At 42.2% G+C, this 25,228-nt stretch overlaps 2 protein-coding genes across 2 annotated transcripts; one reads left to right on the forward strand and one right to left on the reverse strand.

Moving 5' to 3' along the window:
* Positions 1-7,393: 7,393 nt before the first annotated feature.
* C3H9orf43 (chromosome 3 C9orf43 homolog) lies at positions 7,394-17,167 on the reverse strand. Its single transcript, XM_036752443.1, has 11 exons — positions 16,969-17,167; positions 16,726-16,870; positions 14,573-14,660; positions 12,974-13,098; positions 12,214-12,304; positions 11,549-11,709; positions 10,760-10,901; positions 9,012-9,093; positions 8,606-8,691; positions 8,152-8,239; positions 7,394-7,896 (listed from the first exon to the last, which is right to left on the reverse strand). Exons 1-11 carry the CDS (start codon positions 17,165-17,167, stop codon positions 7,670-7,672), a joined length of 1,434 nt encoding a protein of 477 aa, XP_036608338.1. The 3' UTR covers positions 7,394-7,669.
* A 1,661-nt stretch (positions 17,168-18,828) lies between these two features.
* POLE3 (DNA polymerase epsilon 3, accessory subunit) lies at positions 18,829-23,059 on the forward strand. The gene is made up of 4 exons (XM_036752859.1): positions 18,829-19,096; positions 19,179-19,264; positions 21,046-21,164; positions 21,398-23,059. Exons 1-4 carry the CDS (start codon positions 19,031-19,033, stop codon positions 21,562-21,564), a joined length of 438 nt encoding a protein of 145 aa, XP_036608754.1. The 5' UTR covers positions 18,829-19,030; the 3' UTR covers positions 21,565-23,059.
* The last annotated feature ends 2,169 nt before the right edge of the window (positions 23,060-25,228 follow it).

Raw genomic sequence — 25,228 nt, forward strand, 5'->3', positions numbered from 1 at the left:
TACTACCCTGCTCCTGAGAAGCTGGCAAAAATTCATCTGAATTTGATTGGTGGTACCAATCAGAAGGCAATTGAAAAATCTAGGCCTAAGTTGGAAAAGATATTCATTAGGATGCAAGCAATGGGAAAGGAAAAGGAGACAGATATAAAAACAATGAAAAGAAGATGGAAGCTCTGATGTTTCACACTGAAAATAAGTCAGTAATATGAGGTCATCTTTTAATGTCAAAAATCCTTCAGAAAGAGAGCATTTGGGATGGGAAACCAATATGATTAAGTCCATCAATATTTGCCTGTCTCAGAATCAAATACTGAGAAAAAGCGCAACATGAATGAAAAATCAATCTAATTCGCTGTCACATAAAAATACTCTGGGCCCAAAGCCAAGGCGTATCCTTGGACCAGCCTTTTTCAGGACCCTATATTTAACCAGCTGGGATTATTTTTAAGTAATATTTTACTCAACCTCTTAAATGAAGGACTTGCCTTTTAATAAGATATTTTCATTTCATCATAATGGTGTATGGAACATAGATATCTGTAGGTCAGTAATTCTTCACCGAAGCATTTCTTGCTGCAAAGATCAACCACATGGGCCTGAGGACCTTTAACATGCCAAACAGCATGAAGAAGACTTGATGACCTAAATCGGCATGCAGGATCTGGGTAGGAAATAAAGTAGAAATATGGGCTTTCAAACTTGGATTTTGCTCGGAAATATCAAATACCAAACCATCTCTACCTCTTTGGTAGGGCACTTCCTCTCTCTGGACCTCAGTTTCCCTTAATGGTCACCTGCCAGTTCAAACATTCTATAACCCCATGGTTAAGAGCTAGCAAAGGAAATATGTGTATCTTTTTAGAACACTTGGGGAACTGTAGCAATGTTTGATATCGCCGCGAACTTTGTGTGGGGCTATCCCCACACTTTATATCTCCTTGTATCATTTATATCACAAATGTCAGTTCCTCCAGTAGTGTATTAACTCACTAGTTACTGAACAAAGATCTCATATTTACTGAACCATTAGCTAAAGAAGTTGGTAGGTGGTCTAAAAACTGTGATTCTTAGAACCCTCTGCTCTCTCTTCTGCTTCTGGCCTGTCACCATTACTGCCAAAGCAGAAGGGAGCTGTGCTGTTTTGAAGACTCTGTTGTATGTTTTATATCTTCTCTGGATCACAATGACCAAAAAATTTATCACCTGGGAGCCAACCTTCTGACAATAAGCCTACCCGTACTTAGTCTCATCCTCAGCTCAGTTATAATCCACTATTGGAACCATACTATAAACCTTTCTCAGCTTGATAGAACATGCCAAAGTATGTATTATATTGGCATGTACTTTGAGAACCCTAGGTCAGCTCCATACTATGGGGAAACATCATAGTGGAGTTTTTGTGTGGGAAGGAGATACGTACGTGCACATGCGTGTATAAACATACATATTATATAAGAAAGTTGGGACTACACAGATAAACCTGGCCAAATAACTATTAAAGAATTTCCTTCTTGAAGGTGACCCAATTTCAAGGGCTTCTGAGGATCAATTTCCAAAACAACATAGATTCCAAAATACTTGGAAAAGCTAGTGCTATTGCCCCCTCCTCCCCCCTCAAAAAAGTGACCAAGAACACATCAGCTACTAGCTGCTACACCTTTTTTCTCATTTCTCTGAAATCCTCAACAACAGTGGTCTGTGCATATTTTTGTGATGAAAATGTAAGGAGTGCAGGGGAAAGGAAGGCAGAAATGATCTACAGCAGACTATAGCTTCGCTAGCATAAAAGGAGATACAAAGAGGACAGAAGATCCCATTGTGTCTACTGTTTGTTGGCTGCAAAAAGGCATGACTCAGAAAAGCAATAGCCTTAAAAAGCTTTTCTCCATGTCTCCCATGTTACTGTATCCTATTCAAAGTTCTAATGGAAGGGAGATTCCCCACTGATGGTAAGGTGCTCTGGATGCTCCAGTTCATGGATGACATTGACCTGATTGACCTGATTGTGCGGAGACCAAAAACACTGCAGGATCACTTCGACAAGATTCACAGGGAAAATTACAGAAGACTAGCTGGAAGAGCTCTCAGAAGCCATCTAGGTCAACTCAAATCTGAATACAAATCTCCTCTACGATAGGCCCAACAAATGATTAACCAGACTTTGCTTGAAGAATTTCTATGGAAGAGAACTTCTGAGATAGCCAATTATACTTGTGGATAGCTCTATTAGCCTCCATCTTCCTCACTGCAACTTCTACCCATTATTCTAAGTTCTTCCCTCTGGCATAAGTAGAATAAAAACTAATTCCTTTTTCACGTTTCAAATACCTGAAGACAATTAACATGTCCCCCCTAAGTCTTCTCTTCCTCAGACTATTCCCAGCTCCTTTAATCAGGCCTTATATGGTATGACCTTATCAAAAGAGTTGCGCCTAGTAATTAACAAAGGAAAATAGGAAGAATATGCATTGCCCAGACTATGAAAATAGGTAGCCCATTGAGTTAGCCCAGGTACTGTAAATGAACAATAAGCCAGAATTGAATAGGAAGAAGGGAATGGGCTAGATTGCTTTTGGGAAATTACAAAGTGCTTTCAATGATCTCAACATGCTCTCTACTGCAAAAGTCCACCTTTTAAATACCAATATCCTTTCCCCGATGTGATATAGATGCAAATAATGCAATATCACTCTCTCAGAAGAATCAAAATTGCCTGTGCCCTAAAGGGCCATGGAAAGACGCATAATGTAAGTAGGATTCAGTATATTACCAACAATTATTTGCACATAAGAAGATGAGTGGCATAAAAGATAACTCAAGGACACAGATGATAGAAAAGAGATTGGGCTAGTCATGTGAATAAGGAATAACACATGGATAGCTTTATCATTGTACTGCTATTCACAAAATATTAAAATATCTAGAGGAAAGCATCAGATTGGTGTTCCTCTAAGGAATATTTATGGAAAGGCATGAACAAAAATGACATGAGATGAAAAGGCATGAATAGAATGCAATCTGCACTGGGGGAAAGCATAGCCATACCAATAAAATCAAGGATCCATTAAGTACCCAAGTATCCCTGTCTTAGAAGGCCAAGTAATCTTTCTCCTGGAGGTTAAGTGTGTATATTATTTACTTGGTCTCTAACCTGAGTTTGACTATGGAAAAGTCTTTCTACCTTAAATAATATCAAATCCAGGATGAGAATCAGGTGACTAAAGAACACTTAAGAGATCTGTGCATATTAGCACGAACAGTAATATTTTGTCTAAGCTGTTTTGAGATAATTGCAAGAGTCAAATTCCAGGGAAGCTATTAACAGTTTAGCATTTGCTCTTTGCTGTGATTCCACTTACTGAAAAACAATAATATGGGAATGCCTGCTATAAACTCAAAGTACTGAATTAGAGGGGTTGGGCTGCTCAGCTGTATTTCCCTCAACTCTGTTAGATACCAAACTTAAATATAGATGTAAGGGGGCAAGCACAACTCTAAATTAGCTTCCTGTGCAGATGGTGGCCATTTTGAGTCATTAACAGCATAAAGGGTATTGGGAAAAAACAGTGGTGGTACAGGGGAAAGACAAGAGCATCCCAAACTAACCCTTGTTTATTTAGACAGGAAACTTTTTTCTATACTTCTGGAGACCTTGAATGCACTGTATTTGGAAGAAGAATGCTCTTGTACCTCCTCATTCCCATTTTCTCACCACTTTAACCCAATGAAATGATTTTCATCTCTTCCTTTACCAGTGATCTCCTAATTACCTAATCCCATGAGTGTTTATTTTAGTCCCAAATCTATATTCTCACACCTGACTTTACTCCTGAGCTCCAGTCCCAAATTTATAACTACCTGCTAGACTTGTCCACCCAACTGTTCCACTTAAACCTCAGACTCAACATGTCAAAATTGAAATCATGGGGCAGCTAGGTGGCGCACTCAATAGAGCACCAGCCCTGGAGTCAGGAGGACCTGAGTTCAAATCCAGCCTCAGACACTTGACACATGTACTAGCTGTGTGACCTTGGGCAAGTCATTTAACCCCAACTGCCCTGCCCCAAAAAAAAAAAAAAACCAAAATTGAAATCATCCCCTCAAAGCTGTTTCCTCTTCCTGAGTTACTTCTGATCATCTCCCTCCATAAGTCCAGCTCAAAGCCCACGATCTCTGCCTTATTCTAACTCTATCCTTTCATAACGAGAGGTCCTCCGGATTCCTCCTCCTGTCAATATGTCTCATAGACATCCCTACCCTCCTAGCTCCACTACTATCATCCTAATGAAAGTTCTTACTACCACATGCTTAGATTTTCAAATGCCTCCTAAATGTCACTGATGGCTAAATGAGGTCTCACTCTGCTCCAATCCATCCTTCACACCTCTACCTAATGAATGCTCAAGTATTGCTCCTGTCACTCCCACTACATTCCCCCCACACACACCATTCAAAAACTTTTAGTGGTTCCCCATTGTCTTCCAATAAATTCCAAACTCGTTAGCCTGAAATTAAAAGCCATACCTTTCACCTACACCTGAACTCCCACAGCACTTTGGCTGTGACATTTGCCATACAGAGCCTTTTATTATTTTAGCTAGTTGTGTCCATCTTCCAATATACGCTTCTATACGTCAGGGACTAAAATTTTTATATTTTTGTATTCCCCACAAAGCTGAGCAGGAGCCAAAGAAATATCTGTTGAATAAACACGTTGAACAAATGAATGAACAGATGATTAGATGATAGCTAACGTCCCTTCTAGTTATGGGATTCTAATCCTAGAGCTGAAGTCCTAGAAATAACTGGAGACCTCAAAGAGACCTGACCCTTGAAACACCACCTATGAAAGAGAGACTTCCTTTCAGCAGTGCAGGATCACCATCTAGTGGTTACTGATCAACTTGCCCTGTTGGTCTACTCTCCCCCGCACCCCCCCCAAAAAAAGCCACTGATGTGGGACCATGTTCATCATGACCATTCACAAAATCTTTACAACTTTTCCCCTTACCTTACCAAGACTAAAAGCTTGATTCCTTAGGGCTTTCTAAGACCTGTGTGCTCATCCCCTAAGAATGAACTATGAATGAAAATGAACTGGTACCTGAAAGTGAAAACTTTACGTAGATTCTTTCCCAGATTCTTTCTGACTTCATAGAGCCCTGCATACCTCAATCAGTTCCAACACAAAGTCATAAAGCATTTTAGCACAGGCTGGGCTGGAACAATTTTGGAATCATTCAACTAAATCATCTGATTGTTGAAAACCAGAGTTTTTTCCACTAGCAACAAAGGCAACTCTCAAGAGAAACAAATTAAGTACAGAAGCCCTTCCCAAAGGACTCCCACTGATCAAACCCCACTTCAGATGTTAATGCTACCTCGAAAACTAAAGATGAGGTGAAGAATGTCTGAACACACTCCCAAGCACACTTCATCTATATGTAGGGCCAATTATATTTCCAGAACTGGAAAACAAGGTCAGCAAACTAGAGTTCAAACAAAGTAATCCATTCATGGCAGATATCCTGGAGCAGCAAAAGTCATATTGGGGACTAGAGTTCAGGTATACAGTGACTAGGACAATTCCCAACCAAACTGAGTCATCTAAGCTTCTTGGCTACTTGAGTACTTAAGAGAAAGCTGAGATCATTTGACAGACTTCTTATAATCCTGGCCTTTAAGGCCTCATTTCCCTGGTCCTAAAACAGCCTACTTGTCTTGCTGGTTCTTAACTCTTTGTGGTGAGGACACGGCAGTTAGTGACAGTTACCTTATCCCTCCTCTCAGAACATTGGGGGTATATTCCTCAGCCAGAAGGTTGGAGGAGGGGTATGCTGAGGCCTTCAGTAAATCCTTCTTCTCCTCCTGTTCCCCTCTATTCCTCCTAAATCACAGTTTATCAGGAAAACTGCCCACATAAAACTTCGTTTTCCCAATCCATGAATATTCAGTTAAATAGAGTTGATTCTTTAATAGAGTTGAAAAGTGGCACAAATAACGAAAAATCCTTTTGGTATGGCTTTGGAATGCAGTGACAAGGGCAGGCAGGAAGAAGGGAAGCCATAGGCATACCTTCCTATTTCTTTACTATTTGTTTTAGGCTGATGAATTGTCATTGGGACAGTGACATTGGGACAAGGGAAAGGCTACTCACAAGTAGAGATGGGACAAGAAGAGCATTCCAGCTGGAGGGAAGCCAAGCTGAGATGAAAACATTTACCGTGGCTAATTGTTAAAGAACATCATTCAGTAGAAATACCACTGGCATAGGGGCAAGTGGACCTGGGCCCCGTGGTACAGCAGAAAGGGCACTGAGCTTGGAGGACAGTTTAATTACTGGCTCTGCCACTTACTATCTGTGTGACTCTGGACAAGCCACTTCTCTGAGCCTCAGTCTCCTCACCTGTAAAATAAGAAAGTGGAGCCTCGAAGCTATGACACTAGGATCTCAGGGTCCCTAGCTGTACTACCAACTTCTCTGGGCCTGATAGATCATCTCGAAGATACAGGGCCAAGGAGCAGAGAGCCTAGATAATCTCTCAAGCTCAGACTTCATGCTTTGGGAGAAGAATACAGGGAAGCACATCTTCTCTACCCCCCAGCTTTGAAATAAAATTCATTCTGAATGTTATAGTAGAGTCTCTAACATTCTCCCCAATCTAAAATTCTATATAGACTCAATCTGAAACTCAATATATCTTCCTGTAAGTTCAAACACATCAGAAACTAAAGTTCTTTCAATCATTATCACTAATAACATTTTTCTTAATAATAATTGCCTTTTTGAAGCTTGCAAAGTGCTTTATATATACTATTTCAGCTGGGCCTCACAATAATCCTGTGAAGTAGGTACTACCTGTGTTATTATCCCCATTTTATAGAATAAGACATTAAGGCAAAGACAGGTTAAATAAATGACTTGCCCCCAATCACACGGCTAGCGTCAAAAGTAAGATTTGAACTCCAGTCTTCCCAGCTGTGGCTCAGTGCTCTTTCTGCCCTATCATGCTTAGTCTAGTGTCAAGAAATAGGGGCCCTTAATATTGTTTGATAATGATCTCACTCCCACTACAGAGTATGTCTGGAGGATTAGTAGGGAAGTCACCCTGGTGGACAAGCTCATAAATCAAATCTCCACTCTGTACTGTGCCTCCACCTGTAAAACATTCCAAACCTCCAAGAAGGAAATCAAAAGTGACTTCAACTCAACTCCAAAGGGTTTATGTGGAAGAGAAAAAAAGCATAAAATGGTATTTCTACAGGAAACATTTCACCTGTGCTCCTATTCCCCTCCCACTCCCATGCCAAACCGCCTCACCACCAGAACAGACACTTCGATCAATCTTCTGACCAAAAAACGGCTATTTTAATCATTAAGTCAGAACCGCATCAGAACAACAACCCAGATTTGATTAACACAACCTTCCTAGGCTTAGAGGAGCCTACTCTCCAGCCCCTGCCCTTTTCTTAATACCCTGCCACCTACCAGAAACAAGAGATAGGGAGAGAAGGTAAGTAGTCACAGCACAGGCCTACATAAGGGCTCCAGAGAAAGGAGAAACTAACTCCTTTCCCCACAGGAAAGTGGAGGAGTTAATCTGATCCTGAGAGGACATCCTCTTGGATGGAGCCGACAAATATAACTGACATCTTCAAAATCCTATCCTCACTCTCGGCTAGATGGTGAGGTAGGTGGCACCTCCTCTTGCTCATTAGAAGCCTGAGGAATCTGTATGGGCTCTGAAGGTGCCTCCTTCAACTTCTTTTCTTCGACAGCCAAGGGAGCCTCAGAAGCTTCCTCTGGCTCCACTTCCTGAGCTGCAGGCTCCTGCACTTGTGGCTGGTCAATTATGTTGTCTTCCTTGATCCGCTCTTCCTTGGCTGAGACAATACCTGAAAGAAAGATCAAACCTTCACTGGTGCTTTTTGTCTTTTCCTAAACCCCCATATGCAACAGAGGGGCAGAAAAGGAGAGGCAGGGCAGAGGGCCCTTCATATTATTTGATAATGATCCCACTCCTACTAGGGAGTTCATCCGGAGGATTAGTAGGGAAGTTTCACCTGAAGGAGGGAGGACCCATCCTGGCACCCCAGGGCTCAGCTTTCCCCACCCTCTGGCACTTAGTCTCATCCCAACCAGCCACTTACTGTCCTTTTGAGGCAGGAAAGTGTCATTGATGGAAAGGTGATTTAACTCTAAAAGCTGCCTGCTCTTCTCGAATTCCTCTTTGAGCTCCTGAAATCCATACGATTCAATGAGTCAATAAGCACGTAAGCTCATATGTGTGTGATTGTGTGTCTGTGTGTGATATGAAAATGAGAGAAAAAAAACCTGAAAGACCCTCGGATACAAAAATGACTTCTCAAATAAACTCAGCATCTGAGATAAGACAACAAGAGAAACTTGAAGACTGTGGAGCATCTTACAACCTTGTGTCCACTCCATGATTAAATGTCCTGAGTAATTAAGAACATCTACCTTCACTTGATACTCTGGTTGTCTGGAATAAGGACAGGGCCAAACTTTCCCCCAGTACACAAAAGCTTGGTGGCGGCACCTAGGAACAATTCTCATCCCTAGGATACCTTCCCCGTCACTCACCATCTCTGAGGTTTGCTGTATCTCACTCTTTGAAAAGCCTGGCTTTCTGTCAATGTTGTCAGTTTTCCGTTCTGGCATCTTGAGACCTAGTGAGCAGAGAGCCAAGCTACTCTTCTTCTGCCAGCTTATAGTTCATCCCGAAGCTCCCATTTTGCCCCTTGCTAACAGCTGGTCCTCCCTTCTCTCACTGAAGAACATAATCAAGATGGCAGCCTGGTAGAGGGCAGGGAGGAGTCCTACTCAAAACCCTGCATGACTATTCATCTAAGACTATTACCATCCCCGCCAGTCCCCCACCCCTTCACACACACTACAGGATGGGGGACCAACACAATGTATGGGAAGTGACCTGCGACAATTCTGCGGGGCCAAAGAGGCCCATCCCTGCATGCCCCTCTAGCTCTACCTTTTCTCTTCAGCCTAGGAGTTATTTTGGCCACTCTGTAATGTAATTCTCTTCTATGTGCTGGATATCTCAACACTGGACTCTGAAGAAACATAAGAAAAGCTCCAATTTGAATGAGCACTTTTGTTTCAATCCTTATACCCAACTCTTCCCAAATTATTTCCTTTAAGAAACATGTACTAAGGCCCTAGAACCCATACCTTACTATGTCTATATTTCAATACCTGAAAGATCTGTGATTTTGTCCATGCGGTACTCCCTGTACAAACAGAATTTAATCCTGCAGTGCCTTAGGAAACAAGTTTTAGGAGGACAGTGTCCAATCTGATGATGAGTAAGCCTCTCCAAACTTCACAGGGACCAACTAGATTGGTCCTCAGAAAAGAAGACATCCAGCCTGTCATATAGCCCAAACCCAAAAGCCTTTCCAGCTTGGTAGTGCCTGCCAGAGTCTGACAGACACTGACAGTGACACAGCCTTCCAGAACCCAGAGTCACCTCTTCACCAGGATGAGACCTTGGAGGAGAACTGTGCACTACACTGTACTACTGGTGTTATGGAAGAATGGAAGAAAAGTATGCGGAAGACGTTGTCCCTACCATGAAGGAATACAATCATAGGGGGAAAAAACTTTTTAGTTGCTTTTCTTAAGATTCTCTCCCACCTAGAGTTTTGCTGATTCACTTTTCCTTCTTCTTCTATATCATTCCACCATGGAAAAGTTAAACTGTTGGGGGAAAGAGGGCTAGTTGTACCCCTTTCTTATCCAAGATCAGCTGGAGACATTTAAATATCACTGACCTCACAGGTCACCCCCCCCTTTCCCCTCACGGAAGTCCTCAGTTACCGCTGCCTTGGACTGAAAGTGCACGGCCTAAATTATAGCAGCTTAGGTGAGGGCCAACTAAAACATATCCCTTGAGTTTTCTCAATGACCCTGGCTAAACAAGTGTTCAGGACACACTCCCTGTTATTAGTAACTAGGCTACTCCAGATAGAACAGGTCCCACTCACTGCCATGAGTAACAGAACTTAAGCAGCATCCCAGTCTCAAGAATAAGATGTCCCTTGGTACATGGGAAAGAGTTGGGCTGGGAGTCAGGGCTCTAGTCTAAGCTAAGCCACTAACTAGCTGTGTGACTCTAGCCAAATAACTTCTCTCTGGGCTGTTTCCTCCTCTATAAATGAAGAATTTGCGATCTAAAATCTATAAAATCTCTCTGAGCTCAAAAAGTCTAAATCTTTAGTAGTAGTAAATGTTGAATGCTCTAACAAAGGCGGGAAACTGTGTTAACAATGAACACTTGAAAAATCACAGGCAAAAAATGCAAAATTCCATTAAAATTCTAATGTCAGAGAATGAGGACAGCTCCAACATTACAGATTTTCCATGCTATAATGACAAGAAAAATTGCTATCTTCTCTCATGTTATACACAAGGCACATGATGTGTGACCAAGAGCATAACTTCTAAACTTCCAAGTCATTTTATATGCATCTTTTGTCTACAAAACTGGATTCTAAGGACAAACACCTTACAGGGACTCTGAACACTGCAGATCCTCAATAAACACTCATAGCCTGTTTAAAGAGCACATAGCCCTCCTGCTCTGTTGGCACTCCCCTGAGTAGACACTTCCCAAGACCAGCCCTGACAGCAAGGTTGCCAGTGCTGTGGACTACAGTAATTATCCTTAGAGCCTGGTCAGTGAAAAAACATTTTCCCCCAGATCCTCCTTGCTCTTACCTGAAGGTTTATTCTGTGCACGGCCAGAATCATATTTGTCTTAGACAATATAAATTGATGCCCTTTCTTTACAAGGTTCTCTTCACTTATTCTGTCCAGTTGGTCCATCCTCGAAATTGTTTTCTCTCCATCAGACAAAGGGCTGAGGGGTAAAAGGATAAATGGAGAGTAAACAGTAGTTCTATTCTGAGAGAATATGAATAAGGGGATAAAAATGGCTAAAGGGATAGTGAAATTTCCCTATCTAGACCATGAAAGGGGTCTGCACAAACCAGGGCTCTGTCTGCAAAAACCATCTAGAGATATTTATCTAGAGATACAACTGCCCATCTGTGCCCAGTTGAGAACCTAAGGCAAGAGTAGAAACAGATAAGGAGGGAACATGCATTGACTCAAAAAGGAGCAGGTTCATCTTTTGGTCTTCACAGAGAAGAGGAAGGAAGAAGGGGAGGAAAGAAGGAAGAGGGCTTGGAAGAGGAGGAAGGAAGGAAGAGGAGGATGGTGAGGGGGACTAGGAAGAAAGCGGGAAGAGGAAAAGAACTCAATATTTCTATCATGCTTTAGGGCTTGCAGGGTGGTTCATATACATTATCTCATTCAATTCCGCCAAGAATCCTATGAGGTAGGCACAATTATTACCCTCATTTTACAGAGAAAAAAACCAAGGCCAGAGAGAGGCTGTGATCGTAAGGTCAAACAGCTAATGAGTGTCAGAAGGAGGATTCAAACCCAAGTCTTTCTGACTCCAAGTGCATCGTTACACCATGCTATGCTCTAAGGAACGCTCACCTTATTAACGAACGCTTGGGGAATGTGAAGGCCCAGGAAGGCAAGCGTTCCAGATGTGAAGGTGGGGTGACTGGAGATGGTGGGGGCACCCTTAGCCATCGATGCATCAACTGAGTGGAACAGGGCTGCCCACCAGTAGGGACTTCTGTCGATTTCTTTTTCTTGAAGAAAAACAAATAGTGAAAACAACTCCCTCACTTTCCTATCACCACCCTAGGGTTAGTACTTCTTCCAATCAACACACTAGCTTTATAATACTAATCCTAACTTATCCCTTACTTCCTTCCAAGCACAATTCCTGCTTTATTTTGCACAACTTCTCACTTCCCTACAACATCATTCTTGTCCATTTTCCTTCCAACAGGTCCCTGACACCACTCTGGTAGCCAGCTAAGCCTATGTCATCTCCCCTGGCACTCAATTAAGGGTGTCTCCTCTAGAAAGATCTACAAAGAAAGCGTTTCTTCCCAGATGGATAAACATAAGTACATAAGGGAAGAGATTTTTGGAATGGAGAGAAGTTTGGTGACTCCAACTGGAGGATGTCTCCTGGATGCTTTCCTTAACTGGGAGCTGGGGAGAACTAGTAGGAAAAAAAAAATCTAAACTGACAGAACAAAAGCATCAACACTTTGATGAGTGAGACTAAACAAAGAGTTTACAACCTTCTGAGCTTCTCTCTTACTGATCCCCTCCTGGCATGGTATAATTTTGCTGATCTTCAAGGGTACAAACGATTTCTGATCCGGGCTCAGTCTAAGTAAATTAAAGCATGAAGAGGCCTATGAATTAGAAGCTGTCCAGGGACTTCTCTACCCACTGCCAGACACCTTAAATATAAGAAACAATGATTAGTCAGAAAATGATAAGGCCTCATCCATAACGCTAGCTGAGAATGGTGGAGATTTCTCTCTTTCATACCAGCTATCCAAGTGAATGAAATTCAATGGTAAGGCCTTGAAGAAGCTGCTAGGCAAAAGTGTGAATCAAAGTGACAAGGGCTGGTCTGTCAGGTTACTTCTTCACTGTTCAGCATCTTTAAGATCCCTCAATCAGAGTTTGAGAGCTCCAAAAGACACAAGCGTCATCATTTTCCTGATTCAGCTGTAGAGGTCAATAAGTCCTTTTACTCTCTGCTATGTGAAACTCTAGCATACTGTGTTTTCTACAAAAGTACTATCTGGGAGTTATTCCATGCAAGTACAATTGGGTTTTAGGGTTGAGGTGAAAAGGCTAAGAAAGGATCTGCTTAAAGGAAGCAGAGCTTTGATTACTCCTGACAAGTAGGGGGGAAAAGGAGGGAGAGCAATTCTAATTTCTTTTCTAAAACATCTTTACCAGAGAGAAACCTAGAGGTTGAGAATCTCTAGGAGTTTCCTACAGGTGTAAGATCTAAGGACACCCAAGGCTAGGAATGGTGCTCACTCTGTCCTATGCTTCTGGTCAGGTTTCTTGTGTTTCTCTTGTTCATCTGGGATCCATACCATAACCAAATTCCCACCATCAGAACATTTTGGAAGACGTGTTGCATTCAAATTCAATACTGGGAGCTACAACGAAAAAATGAAAAGATATGAGCAATGCTAAGTTGCCCCCTGGCCTTATAAGGCCCAGGTATTCAGCTCCAAATAAGTAACCAAATGGCATGGGAGTCAGGGAGATTGATAACAACAATGATGACAGCTGATATTTATATAGTGTTTATGGTTTACAGTTTACAGAGCAATATATATGTATATATAATGAATAAACATGTACTCATTTGAACCTAAAATATACGTGTGTGTGTGTGTATTTCCCTCATTAGAACCGCACAACAACAAACCTATGATGTAGACAAAGTATAGTCATCATTTTTATAGATTAGAAAACTGAGGCTTAGTGAGGTTACATAAGTTGACATAGGTCACATCCACATTAAGTGATGGAGCCAGGATCTAAACTGAGGTCTAAATCTAGTGGTCCATTAAGTGAATGATGCTTCTCCCCTACAGAGTCTAACACCGAGTACTATTTTGTTCAACATCCTTACACATCTGAGTCAGCTTCTGTGGGCAAGATTATCTGCTTCCTTCCATGCACACCGATTATATTACCCATCTCCCCTAAGTGTTATCCCCAGGAGCAGGGCTTGAGACAACTCTGGAGCTGGGCAGACAATCAAGGAAGCAAATACAATGTGCCTTTCTAGGTAGGTTCTCTTTGCAGCCTGTCCACCACTCCTGGGATACACCCCATGTCACTTCACCATATGCCCCTATGTTGGGGTGTGTGTGTGTGGGTGTATGTATGTGTGTCTATATATGTGTACACATGTATCTATGTGTGTGCACATATGTGTATCTGTGTGTGTCTGTGTGTGTGTGTGTGTGTGTGTGTGTGTGTGTGTATATGCTATAGTATCCTATTAGATACTATCCTAAAGAAGCTGTAAATCTCCTCCTTTTGTTTAACTATTCAGTTAGAAAAGCATTTCCATTTCCTTGCTCTGGGCCCTGCTTAACAATAATTTAATAATTCATATATATATACATATATGTAGAGAGAGAGAGAGAGATATCTTCTTATCAATGATCTCCCCAAATTGATTCTGTATACTTCAGGGGTTAGGGCTTTCTTTGGTCAAGAAACAACAGACACTACCCAAGAATATTGTTGTTGTTCAGTCATTTCAGTCGTAATCAACTCTTCATGACCCCATTTGGGGTTTTCTTGGCAAAGACACTGGAGTGGTTTGCCATATCCTTCTCCAGCTCATTTTACAGATGAGGAAACTATGGCAAAAAGGGTTAAGTGACTTGCCCAGGGCCACAAAGCTAGTAAGTGTCCAAATTTGAACTCAGGAAAATGAGTTTTTCCTGACTCCAGGCCAGGCACTCTATGCACTATGGTGCCACCTAGCTGCCCACCCAAGAATATGGGGTGTTAAATGAAGGCAACACGTTTTATTCTGTGCTATGCAGCTCAGCTGGAGAGACATACTATATATACTACATCTGCGGATTATTTTTCTTTATGACTTACTTTGGCAGGTTTTTGAGGCTTCTGGGCAAAACACTGACCACGGAAGCCTCTCCGAGATTTGAATCCTAGAAAATGTGCTCCTTCCAAACTGAAATGAAACAGAGACATAAAGTCTTTACAGAAAGTGAGACGAAAATATAGGCTAGTGGAGGGAAGATCTTGGAGGAACCCTTTCTCATACTTATAGCAGTAACGCTTCTACATAATGCCTCACTGCTTTGTGGCTTCCCTTTTTAATCTCTGCTTCCTAAACCAGTGGCAAAGAAATGCAGCACAATCAACAGACAGGTGTAGGTGTGGAACATTTCTTACGTGTAGGGCACAGAAGTATAAGATACAGTCCCTATCCTCGAGACTTTTTCTAGTTGGGAAAGACAGGAAATGTACATGATAAATCAAAGGCAGAATGTGTTAGCTATATAATGAGTTGTCGTTCAGTGTTTTCAGTCATGTACAACTTCATGACCTCATTTGGGGTTTTCTTGGCAAAGATACTGGAGTGGTTTACCATTTCTTTCTCTCACTCACTTTACAGATGAGGAAACTGAGGCAAACTGCATTAAGTGACTTAGCCAGGGTTATATAGCTAGTGTCTGAGGCCAGATTTGAACCCAGGAAGATAAATCTTCCCGACTCCAGGCCCAGTACTCTATGTAGCATGCCACCTAGCTGCTCCAGGAGCTCTGAGAAAATGGCAAGACCAATCACTCATAAAAGAAAAAAATCGGGCTAGATTTCATGGAGACAGGAAGGCAGTCCAATGATGTGCAGAGAGTGTCAGACTGGACTCAAGAGATCTGGATTCAGGTCACAGCTCATGTACTGGATTTGTGACCATTAGCAAAGCACTTCCCCTTTCTCAGCCTCAGGTGGCCTCATATATAAAACAGGAATATTTAAAATACCTCCCTCATAGGTTTGACATAAAGGGCTTTGTAAGTCTCAAACCAATAAACAAATATAATTTGTAATCATAGCTGTTAAAAGGACAGGACATAAGCAAGGTGAGAGACCTAGAAGGACATGCCAAGCAGCATAAACAATAAAATTGAAGGCATGGTGAAAATCAGAATCGAGTGATCAGAGAACAATGGGTGGACTAGTTTAGCTAAAGGGTAAGGTTCAGGTAGGAAAACAGTAGGAGATAAAAGTGGAGATGGAGTGAAGAGCCTGGAAAGACAAGCCCAAGTTTTGGCTTTATTCTGTAAGCAATAAGAAGCCTGTGATAATTTTTTGAGTTGAAGGGAAGACATACTAATTAGTGTTTTAAGAAAATCAGTCTGGTCTAGGTATACAGGATGGACAGAAAAAGGAGGCAGAGACCAGTTAAGAAGTCACTGCCACAGCATAGGCATGAGCTGGTGTCCTGTGGGTCTGAACCACAGAATAGCAGCCACAGAAATGGAAAGTAATGGATAGATAAAACACACATCAATATAGTCGAATTGACAGGATTAACCGGATGTAGCAGTTTCCTGTCAACTCTGCACTATAGCCTTGGTCCAAAAGTATGAATGCATGACAACCACATGTCCACCTTCACACAGTGGGATAGGCAGTGTTCCATTCTTTTCTCCGAAGGTCAAGTCCTAGAGATCAAAAAGATGATCTTACACTTTCCTCAATTTTACCCTATCTCACAGAGTTGACCAGGCACTACTGAGCAGGAAAAACTAATCACTATAGAGTATATCAAAGGGCCCGACACCTGTACCTTGACTCCAAGGAGATCCACTTTCAAGCATTTATTGGGCACTAGTTAACTATGTGCCAGTTACTACGGTACATACAAGAAAGCAAAAACTACCTCTGTCTCCCAGAGCTAACAACATAGTTTCAAGCATGAAGAGATTAGAGTAATCCAAGCAATTAACATCTTGCAAATTCTTAATCTATTTGTAGCAGTTGTCCAGATACACTTCAGCTTAGCATTTCTATTGGCACCCAAAAAGTGGAATATTTCTTTCCCCTGCCTCAACATCAACTCACCACTTCATGTCATCAGTGAGAAATAACTTTCTTCCCATGGCAGACCCACTGAGACAAGGCAATTGTTTCTTAACCTGGCATATCAAATTTGGAGACATGGCTCTAAAAACTAACCATGTGGGATTCTGAGGCATATGGTTTCTGGTGTTTTCATGATGATTCACCTGCTTTGTAAATCCAAACTAAATTTAGAGTCTTCAGTCAAAGAAGAAGGATGCTTGAAGAATGGGACCGAATCACTGCTTCTCTTGGCCAAAACGAAAGAATCAGGTAAAGATAAGTCTACTATCTTTAGAGTTGGCAGTTCATCTAGAATGCAAACCAGAATAAAAACTAGTCAGAAAGGAAGCCAAATATACTAAGTATATGGGTCTTTGGACAAATATGAAAGGACCTTGTCAATTCACCTTCACTTTTCTTAGGAGCTGTGGAAATTGGCTGAAGAATTCGAGGATGGCCCCTCTGAAGCCTTCGGACTGTTGCCCAGCATTGTGGATGCGGGCAAACAAGTTGTGGGCAGGTGGTCTCATCCCACTGACTGACATCTGGCAATGTGATATTTATCACAGATTTATAAGAGAAACCAACCTCAAGATCATTAGCCATCTAGGAAAACAAGAATTAAATAAGCTAGGGAATATAATATTAATAGTTATATCTGCATGGCAACATGTAGCCTACATCTTAATTTGATTGTGAAAACCTATATCACCTCAAAAAAAGATGCATTAGAATGGAGAACAAAAAGGCAGATGACTCAGAAATCTTCAGTTAAATTGAAGAGAAGTGTCAACTCCCTACAGCCACCAAACTAATACAATACTGGTACAGCGGCAGATAAACGAGGTGTAGTGAAAAGACTACTGGATTTGGAGTCAGAGGACCTGGGTTGGAAGGAGGAGTCTGCTATTTATTAATTCTGTGACGCTGGACAAGCAATTTCTCCTCTTTCCACCTCAGTTTCCTCAAATGTAAAATGAAGGGGTCAAAGAGTGATCTATAAATTCCCTTCCCATTCTAAATCCTATTATCCCGTGAAGTAAGTAAAAATATATCATTATCTTGCATTTACATGGCATGTTCTATTTTTCAACACACTTTCACATATATCATTCCATTGTTCCTCACAACAGAAGCTTGTTAATATACTATCTATAATGGTACGTGCTGCTAATAATTGTGTATTACTTAAAACATCTAAAAAAGTAAATGCCTCCAACGGAAAGTTTCCGCAGCCAAAAGAAGCAGAAGCTTAGTCCTGAGATTCTTATAAGAAAGGAGCGAAATCTGGAAGTCAAACAAGCTTAAAGCCAAAAGGATTCAGGAACCTTGGGAAGGTCAGAGAAAAGGAGGAGAGCAGCAGTGATGGACAGTGAACAAATAGAAAGTAGGCCTAAGAGTCAACACCACCAGGATTCAAATCCTGCCTTCAACAAACAGGGGCTGCAGGACTCTGGGTAACTGAGAGGATAAATTGCAGAGAAATCGCAGTTCTGCACTGGGAGAGGAAGTCCCTCGCCGAGAGCGCACCCTACACCAGTGAAATGACAGGTATGGTCCCAAAAAGGCAGATGAGACAGGTTGGAGGAAGAGGAAGACGTGGAGGGCATGGGGGACATGGGGTGCTCTGAGAGGTGGGGATGAAAGCAGAGCAGAGAGGAGTGGATGAGGGAGCTCGGGGCAGGCAGTGGAGGAGGACCGGGCATGGGCAGGGCACAGCAGAGGGGCTGGGACGCGGCTGGGACAGGACTGGGGAGGAAGGAGACCGAGGGTGGTAAAGGCCAGGCGGGGCATAGGAAGGAACAAAACCGCGGAGTGGGAGATCGAGGCAGGTCACGAAGGCAGAGACCGAGATTCAGGATTTGGGAGTCAGGATGATGCAACACCACAGGGTCAGCGAGCACCGCCAAGTGCGAAGGTTGGCGGGGAGGCGCGGAGGACGCCCCGCAAGGAGTGCCGCCGGAGCGCGGCTCTGGGGGATCCCTGCCCCGACACCGAGGTGCGCAGAGCTTCCTCATTGCGGACCTTGCAACCCCGCCCGCCTGACACATGTGTTAACTCAGCCTCCACTACGCCTGCGCGACACTGAGAGGATTAAAGGAGTCTCTAGGCAACCGCGCACTGCACCCTGGGGGACCACAGGGAAGGGCGGGGCTTTCAGGTTTCCCGGCCAGGCCGAACCGGCCTTAGATTGGCCGAAACCCTTCGGGGGAAGTCGCAAGGAGTGAGTGCACGAGGCCGGCGGCGCTCCCGGAGAGCGTGGAACGCGCGGGGGCGGGGAGGTGGGTGTACGAACGGAAGCCCAGGCAGGACACGCGGTCGGGGGCGGGAAGTACGGACGCCAGAGCGGCGCCCGGGGTGAGAAACGGGGCCGGCGTAGGTCCGGGACGCAACTGGCGCCCTGTCTTGGAGGCCGGCGGCTGCGTCTTTTTTGCGGCTCTCCCGGGGGACACGAGGGGCGAGGTGGACATGGCGGAACGGCCAGAGGACCTGAACCTTCCCAACGCCGTCATCACCAGGATCATCAAGGAGGCGGTGAGCAGAGTGGGGCCGGGGCGGGGACTGGGGCCGCGGCCGGGGCGCACTCCACTAACCCCGGTGCCGTCTCCACTTGCAGCTCCCAGACGGCGTCAACATCTCCAAAGAGGCCCGAAGTGCCATCTCTCGGGCTGCCAGCGTGTTCGTGCTGTACGCCACGTCCTGGTGAGAGGCTCGGGCTCCAGGAGATCACCGGGAGGGTCGCTCGTCGGAGCCCAGCGGGGCTGCTTGCCCTTCCTTGCCCCAGGCCCCTCCTCCCCACACCCCGCCTACCTTGGTGCCCGCAATGTATCTCCCTTATAATCCTATAATCAAGCCTCCGGCCACCTCCCCTAAGAAGCCTTCTCTGCCTCTCCCTAGTTATCGCCTTATCTGGCTATTTTTTTTTTTGTATTTATGTATCTGGGCGCGTTTAATATTTCCACCATAGAAACGTAAGCTCTTTGAGGGCAAGGACAGTTTTCTGTTGGATTTTGTATCTCCAAAAGCTTCTTGGCTTATACATGGAGAGAGAGGTCCGGCTTCTGACCCATAACTTAGCAGTGTGACCCTTGACAAGTCACTTAATCTCTCCCAGTGTCCTAAGCAGCTCTCTAAAACAAGTTTCAGAGAAGGGGTGGACTTGCTTTCTAGAGGACGTTTTCCCCAACTGAGAGTGCCCCATACCAGTGAAATCATAATAGGTCCAGTGACAGCCTCTCTCTCTTAAGCACCCAGCTCAGTCTTACACAATTAAGACAGTTTAAGAAATGTAGGTTGACTCGAGCTTGGAGATAATCAAGTACAGTTTCCTCACTCTCAGGTTGATCTCACAGAGACTAAGTGATGGAAGGAAGGGGTTTTTTTAAACTAATTTATTTATTTTTAGTTTTCAACATTCACTTCCATAAGTTTTAAATTTTCTCCCCCTCCCCAAGACAGGATGCAATCTGATATGGGCTCTATATATACATTCATATTAAACATTTTCACATTAGTCATGTTGTATAGAACAATTAACAAATGGGAGGAACCTTGAGAAAGAAAAAAACAAAACAGAACAGAAAAAAATTAGTCTGCTTCATTCTGCATTCTGACTCCATAGTTCCTTCTCTGGGTGTGGATGGCATTTTCAAACATCGTGAGTCCTTTGGAATTGTTTTAGGACCTTGTATTGATGAGAAGGGCTCAGTCTATCAAAGTCAGTCATCACATACTGTGGCTATTACTGTATATAATGTTCTCCTGGTTCTGCTCACTTCACTCAGCATCAGTTCATATAAGTCTTTCCAGGTTTTTCTAAAGTCTACCTGTTCATCATTGTCGAAAAGAATTGTTGAAGGTCTCATAACCAATTGACACAGTTAGGACTTGAACCCAGCTGTCCTTACTCTTAGTCCAGCGCTGGTATGCCTTCCACTATGCCATGCTGCCTCCCTCAGGAGTTGGCCACCCCCAGTTCTCTGTAGGAGCAGAGTATAGCAATCAGTGTTTACCGTATTAGAAATTTAAATGTTGTGGTATTATGAAAATAGTGTTGACCTCATGAACCCTCTGAATTGATTTTAGGGGAGAACCACTAGTCTGATCTCAAAGGTCAGCTTCTCCATAGGCTTCAGTTTCTATTTCTTTATTAGTAAAATAAGGAGTTAAAAGATGATGAGTACTAATAAGAGCAAACATTTATGATGTGTTCCCTGCAGCATAGTCTTTGAAGTAGGTAGCCCTTCAAGCTCCACATGGCTTAAGACTGCTGCTGCATCTAGTATCTTTCATTCTTTCCTTCCTTTACCAGACTAGGGTAATTGTGATTTGTAATTACAGGTTAAAGTTTGAGGCTACAGGTATTTTCCCTAGATGTGGGCTTGGTCAGGCAATCACATTTGCTTATACATTCTGTTAATTGTCTTTAAATGTCTTGAGGTAGGAGTTGGCCAAAATAATTCCTCTCTCCTTTTTTTTCTAAGTGCAAACAACTTTGCGATGAAAGGAAAACGGAAGACCCTAAATGCTGGTGATGTACTGTCAGCAATGGAAGAGATGGAATTTCAGCGATTCATTTCCCCTTTGAAAGAAGCACTAGATGGTAACAACTCCTGTATTTTATTGGGCAAGTAGACATAGCTCCTTCGTAAAGTGATGGTCATGTGATTTAACCAGAAGGACTTAATATAGTATTGAGTATTGGATGTATCTTCATTTGAACCTGTCTCCAATCCCATAGCCTCTCTACTTTTGAAATGGAATAAGCTGTTAGAATGAGATAATCTGGTTCTGTTCATTTAGCTTTGCCTTACGATAGCTTTCTTCTATTTCTAGCATATAGGCGTGAACAGAAAGGTAAGAAGGAAGCTTCGGAGCAAAAAAAGAAGGATAAAGATAAAAGAACAGATTCTGAGGAGCAAGACAAGAGCAGGGAAGACGATGAGGATGATGAAAGAATGGAAGAGGAGGAGCAGAATGATGAAGAAGAGGTTGACAATTGAGCATCTTGGAGAGAATGTCGAGTCAGATGATAAGAAACTTGGGGTTCAGCACTGTTGCCTCCATTGTACTGTTTGACAGAGAATTCTGTGGCCTTTCCCTACACTGCTAAGAATGTTTATATATGAGGACCTGAGAATACTTCTTGAATAATCCCCAAACCAGAGTTTCTCTGAATGAGATCTTTCTGATTTCATTTTACATAATCCATAAATTGTGACATTTTGACAAGGTAGGTTATGCCATTTAATCAAATTTTTATGGGAAAAAATGTAGAAGATTCATATATTTTACTTCCTGTTTTATGACCCAAATTTCATAACTATTATTTAGGAGCTGTAGAGGCAGCTGAAAATTGGAGAGGTTTGAACTCTGAGCATGAGTAGCCTGTGAAAGATTGATTATAGCTCATTGAAAGAGTAGTAGAGGCACTCTGGATTTGGTGGACTATACAAAAAAGTCTGGGGTAAAGAATGCAACTCTCATCCCTTTGAAGGTAACTTTCAGCAAGGTTCTCTTTTCTTTGGTTTGTAATAGCTTCCTAAGTCTTCCTTCACCTATTCTCTTGCTGAGTTTGGAGCTTGGTCTCTATTTGCCGCACCCTACTTAGCACTTTGTGTAGGTTCTGAAGTTTGCACTTCACTATATTAGTGGAATGTTGGGTCTAACGTAAAGTAGGTATTTCACCTCAAAATTCTCTTCCCCTTAACCTGCCTACTGAACAAAAATTTGAAAACAGACCTTGATCTTTTTGTACACATCGTCCCTTTACTTTTGGTTTTGTAATGAACCTCACAGGTGTCTCATCCTTTTAGCGCTTGACTTTTTTACTTAATAAATGACAAGCTCCAAAATTCATTTTCTCCAGGTATTACACACTCACTCCCTCCAAACTGTTCTTTACTTTGCTAACTTGTGACCTTCAATCCAGCTTAATTTTTAAAATGTAAGGTTTTCTTCCAGTCCCAGAGTATTGACTCTTGTCTTTTAAAGACAGCTTGATAAAATAACTGTTAATGAAGTATAATAATGCTTAGGAATATAACTCTAGTAAACCACCCTTCTAAAGTGGTTTTGATGGGGCCTTCATCTATTGTTAGACTCCCCTTCCATTCACTCCCAAGTACTTTTGTCTTCAAGTTAAGTGGTTATTTCTGAAGGTTGGAAGCTCTTAAGAGACCTTTGTCCCTATGACCAAAAAAAAAAATCTGTTCAGCTACAGGGGGCTCCTACAGTGACCACATTCAGTCCCTCTATTAAGAGCTACCTTGAGAATTAGGAGTGAAGGTTCTTGCCAACTTCTCCCCCTAGTCAGCCTTAATTTTTCTGGTCTGTGGAGTATGACAGGTGAACAAATGTAATCTGCTACCATTTACTCATTAATGGATTACAGGAACAAGTTTGTTGATAAATGAGGGAAGAATTTCATTTTACTCTTCATTTGGGGGAGACAAATATAATAGTTTGTATAAATAAAGAATGTTGTTACAATTGTTACCTTTTGCTGTTTCACATCTGTTCATGGTGACTTTTTGGAAAGAACTGACCTCTTCATTGAGTCATTCATATTTTGTAACATGGGAAGCATAAAAAATGAATTTTGCAGCACCCTGGGTGACCAGCAGGTGTTCCTCAAGTACCAGAAATAGCTCAGCAATTCTGTTCTTCATGACATTTCTTTCATTGATTAAATATTTTCAAATCTTGAAAATTACTTGAAATTATTACCTCAAAATTTTCCCACTAATCAATCATTCAACCTTGTTAATTCTTCTTTCACAAATACATTCTTTGCCTTCTGAGTCATGTCATGAATGAATATTTGTTGAATGTTGAAAGAACTTGGAGGGGGTAAAGAAGATTGTGTTGTGCCTAACCATGAAAAGACTAAAGGGGAGGGAAAGATAGGATTGCTGGTCTTTAAAATACCAAAAAGGCTGTTATGGAAAAGAGAACAGGCTCATTAGGCTCCAGAGGGGAGGAGAACCCCATAAATGGATGTTACAGGAAAGCAAATCCCAGTTCATACAAAGGAAGCTCTTTAAAACAACTAGAGTTGTCCAGTACCTGAGATTGCTTTGTAGGAAAGTGAGCTTCCTTTTCCAGAAAATATTCAAGAAGAGCCTTGATGACCTCCTGAAACTGTGAAGAAGGAATTAGCTTTTGAGCTTGTTTTATGTTGTTTTTTAGTTAACAAGTATTTTCTCTTCTTCTTCCACTCCCCAATTTGAAAGAAAAACAAAATCCTTGTTAAATATATATTCATAGTACCTACCTCCCATGGCTGGTATGAGAATTAAATGAGAGAATAGTGGGGGGTTTTAGTGTTTTTTTTAATTAATTTATTTTTAGTTTTCAACATTCACTTCCACAAGATTTTGAGTTCCAAATTTTCTCCCCATCTCTCCCCTCCCTTCTATCACCACCCCCCTTCTCTTATCCTGTAGGGCAAGATAGATTTCCATACCCCATTGCCTGTATATCTTATTTCTCAGTTGCATGTAAAAACAATTTTTAACATTCGTTTTTAAAACTTTGAGTTCCATATTCTCTCACTTCCTTCCTGCCCACCCACCTTCATTGAGAAAGCAAGCAATTCAGTATAGGGTTGTACGTATGTGAAGTCATGCAAAACATTTCCATAATAGTCATGTTGTGAAAGACTGTATTTCCCTCCATCCTATGCCACCCCCCCATTTATTCTATTCTGGGAGAATATTTGTAAAGTGGTATATAAATGCTAACTGTTATTAGTTGTTGTTGTGGTTAACCAAAACAAACTCCCCCTTGTCTGTATCCAAAAACTGTGTACCTCATTGTGAATCTTGAATCTATCCACTCAGGTGGTAGGTTCATCATCACTCTTCTGGATTCATAGCTAGTCACTGAATTAATAGGAATTCTTAAGTCTTTCAAAATCGTTTTGTCTTTATAGTGTTGTTATTGTACAAACTGTACTCCTGGTTCTGTTCACATTGCATCAGTTCGTACAAGTCTCCCCCAAATTTCTCTGAACCCATCCCATTAGTATGTCTTATGCCGTGTAGCGCTCTATTGAGATTCCTGTACCATAATCTGTTGGGTCATTCCCCAACTGAATGGCATCCCCTTGGTTTCCACTTCTTTGCCGCTACAAAAAGAACAACTCCAAATATTTTTGTATGTGAGTTCTTTTCCTCTGATCTCTTTGGGTATAGGCCTAGCAGAGGTGATTGCTGGGTCAAAGGATAGGTATACAGTTCAGAACCTTTTGGGGCAGAGTTCCAAATTGCTTTCCAGAATGGAAGAACCAATTCACAAGTCCATTAAGCGCCGTTTTGTGGCTATTTTACTACAGCCCCTCCCAACATTTGCTGGCTTTGCCAATGTGGTGGGTGTGAGGTGGAACCAAAGAACTGCTTTAATTAGCATTTCTCTATTAGTGACTTGAAGCATTTTTTTTTTCAGATAGCTTGGATATAAAAAGTTTCCTCAATTTGCCAAGAGGTTGGACTAGCTAACTTCTATGATTCTTGATGGAGTTCTTGTCCAGTCACACCTGAGTTGTCGCACTTGACTCTCAGCTAATTTTCCTTCTAGTCTTCAATCTATACAAAAACCATTTTTAATGTGAGTTTCTGATGGTTGTGTTGCCTTTTTTAGCAAGTCCAAACTCCATTCAGGTTT

Source organism: Trichosurus vulpecula, chromosome 3 (assembly GCF_011100635.1).
Source record: "Trichosurus vulpecula isolate mTriVul1 chromosome 3, mTriVul1.pri, whole genome shotgun sequence".
In the NCBI taxonomy this organism is placed as follows: domain Eukaryota; kingdom Metazoa; phylum Chordata; class Mammalia; order Diprotodontia; family Phalangeridae; genus Trichosurus; species Trichosurus vulpecula.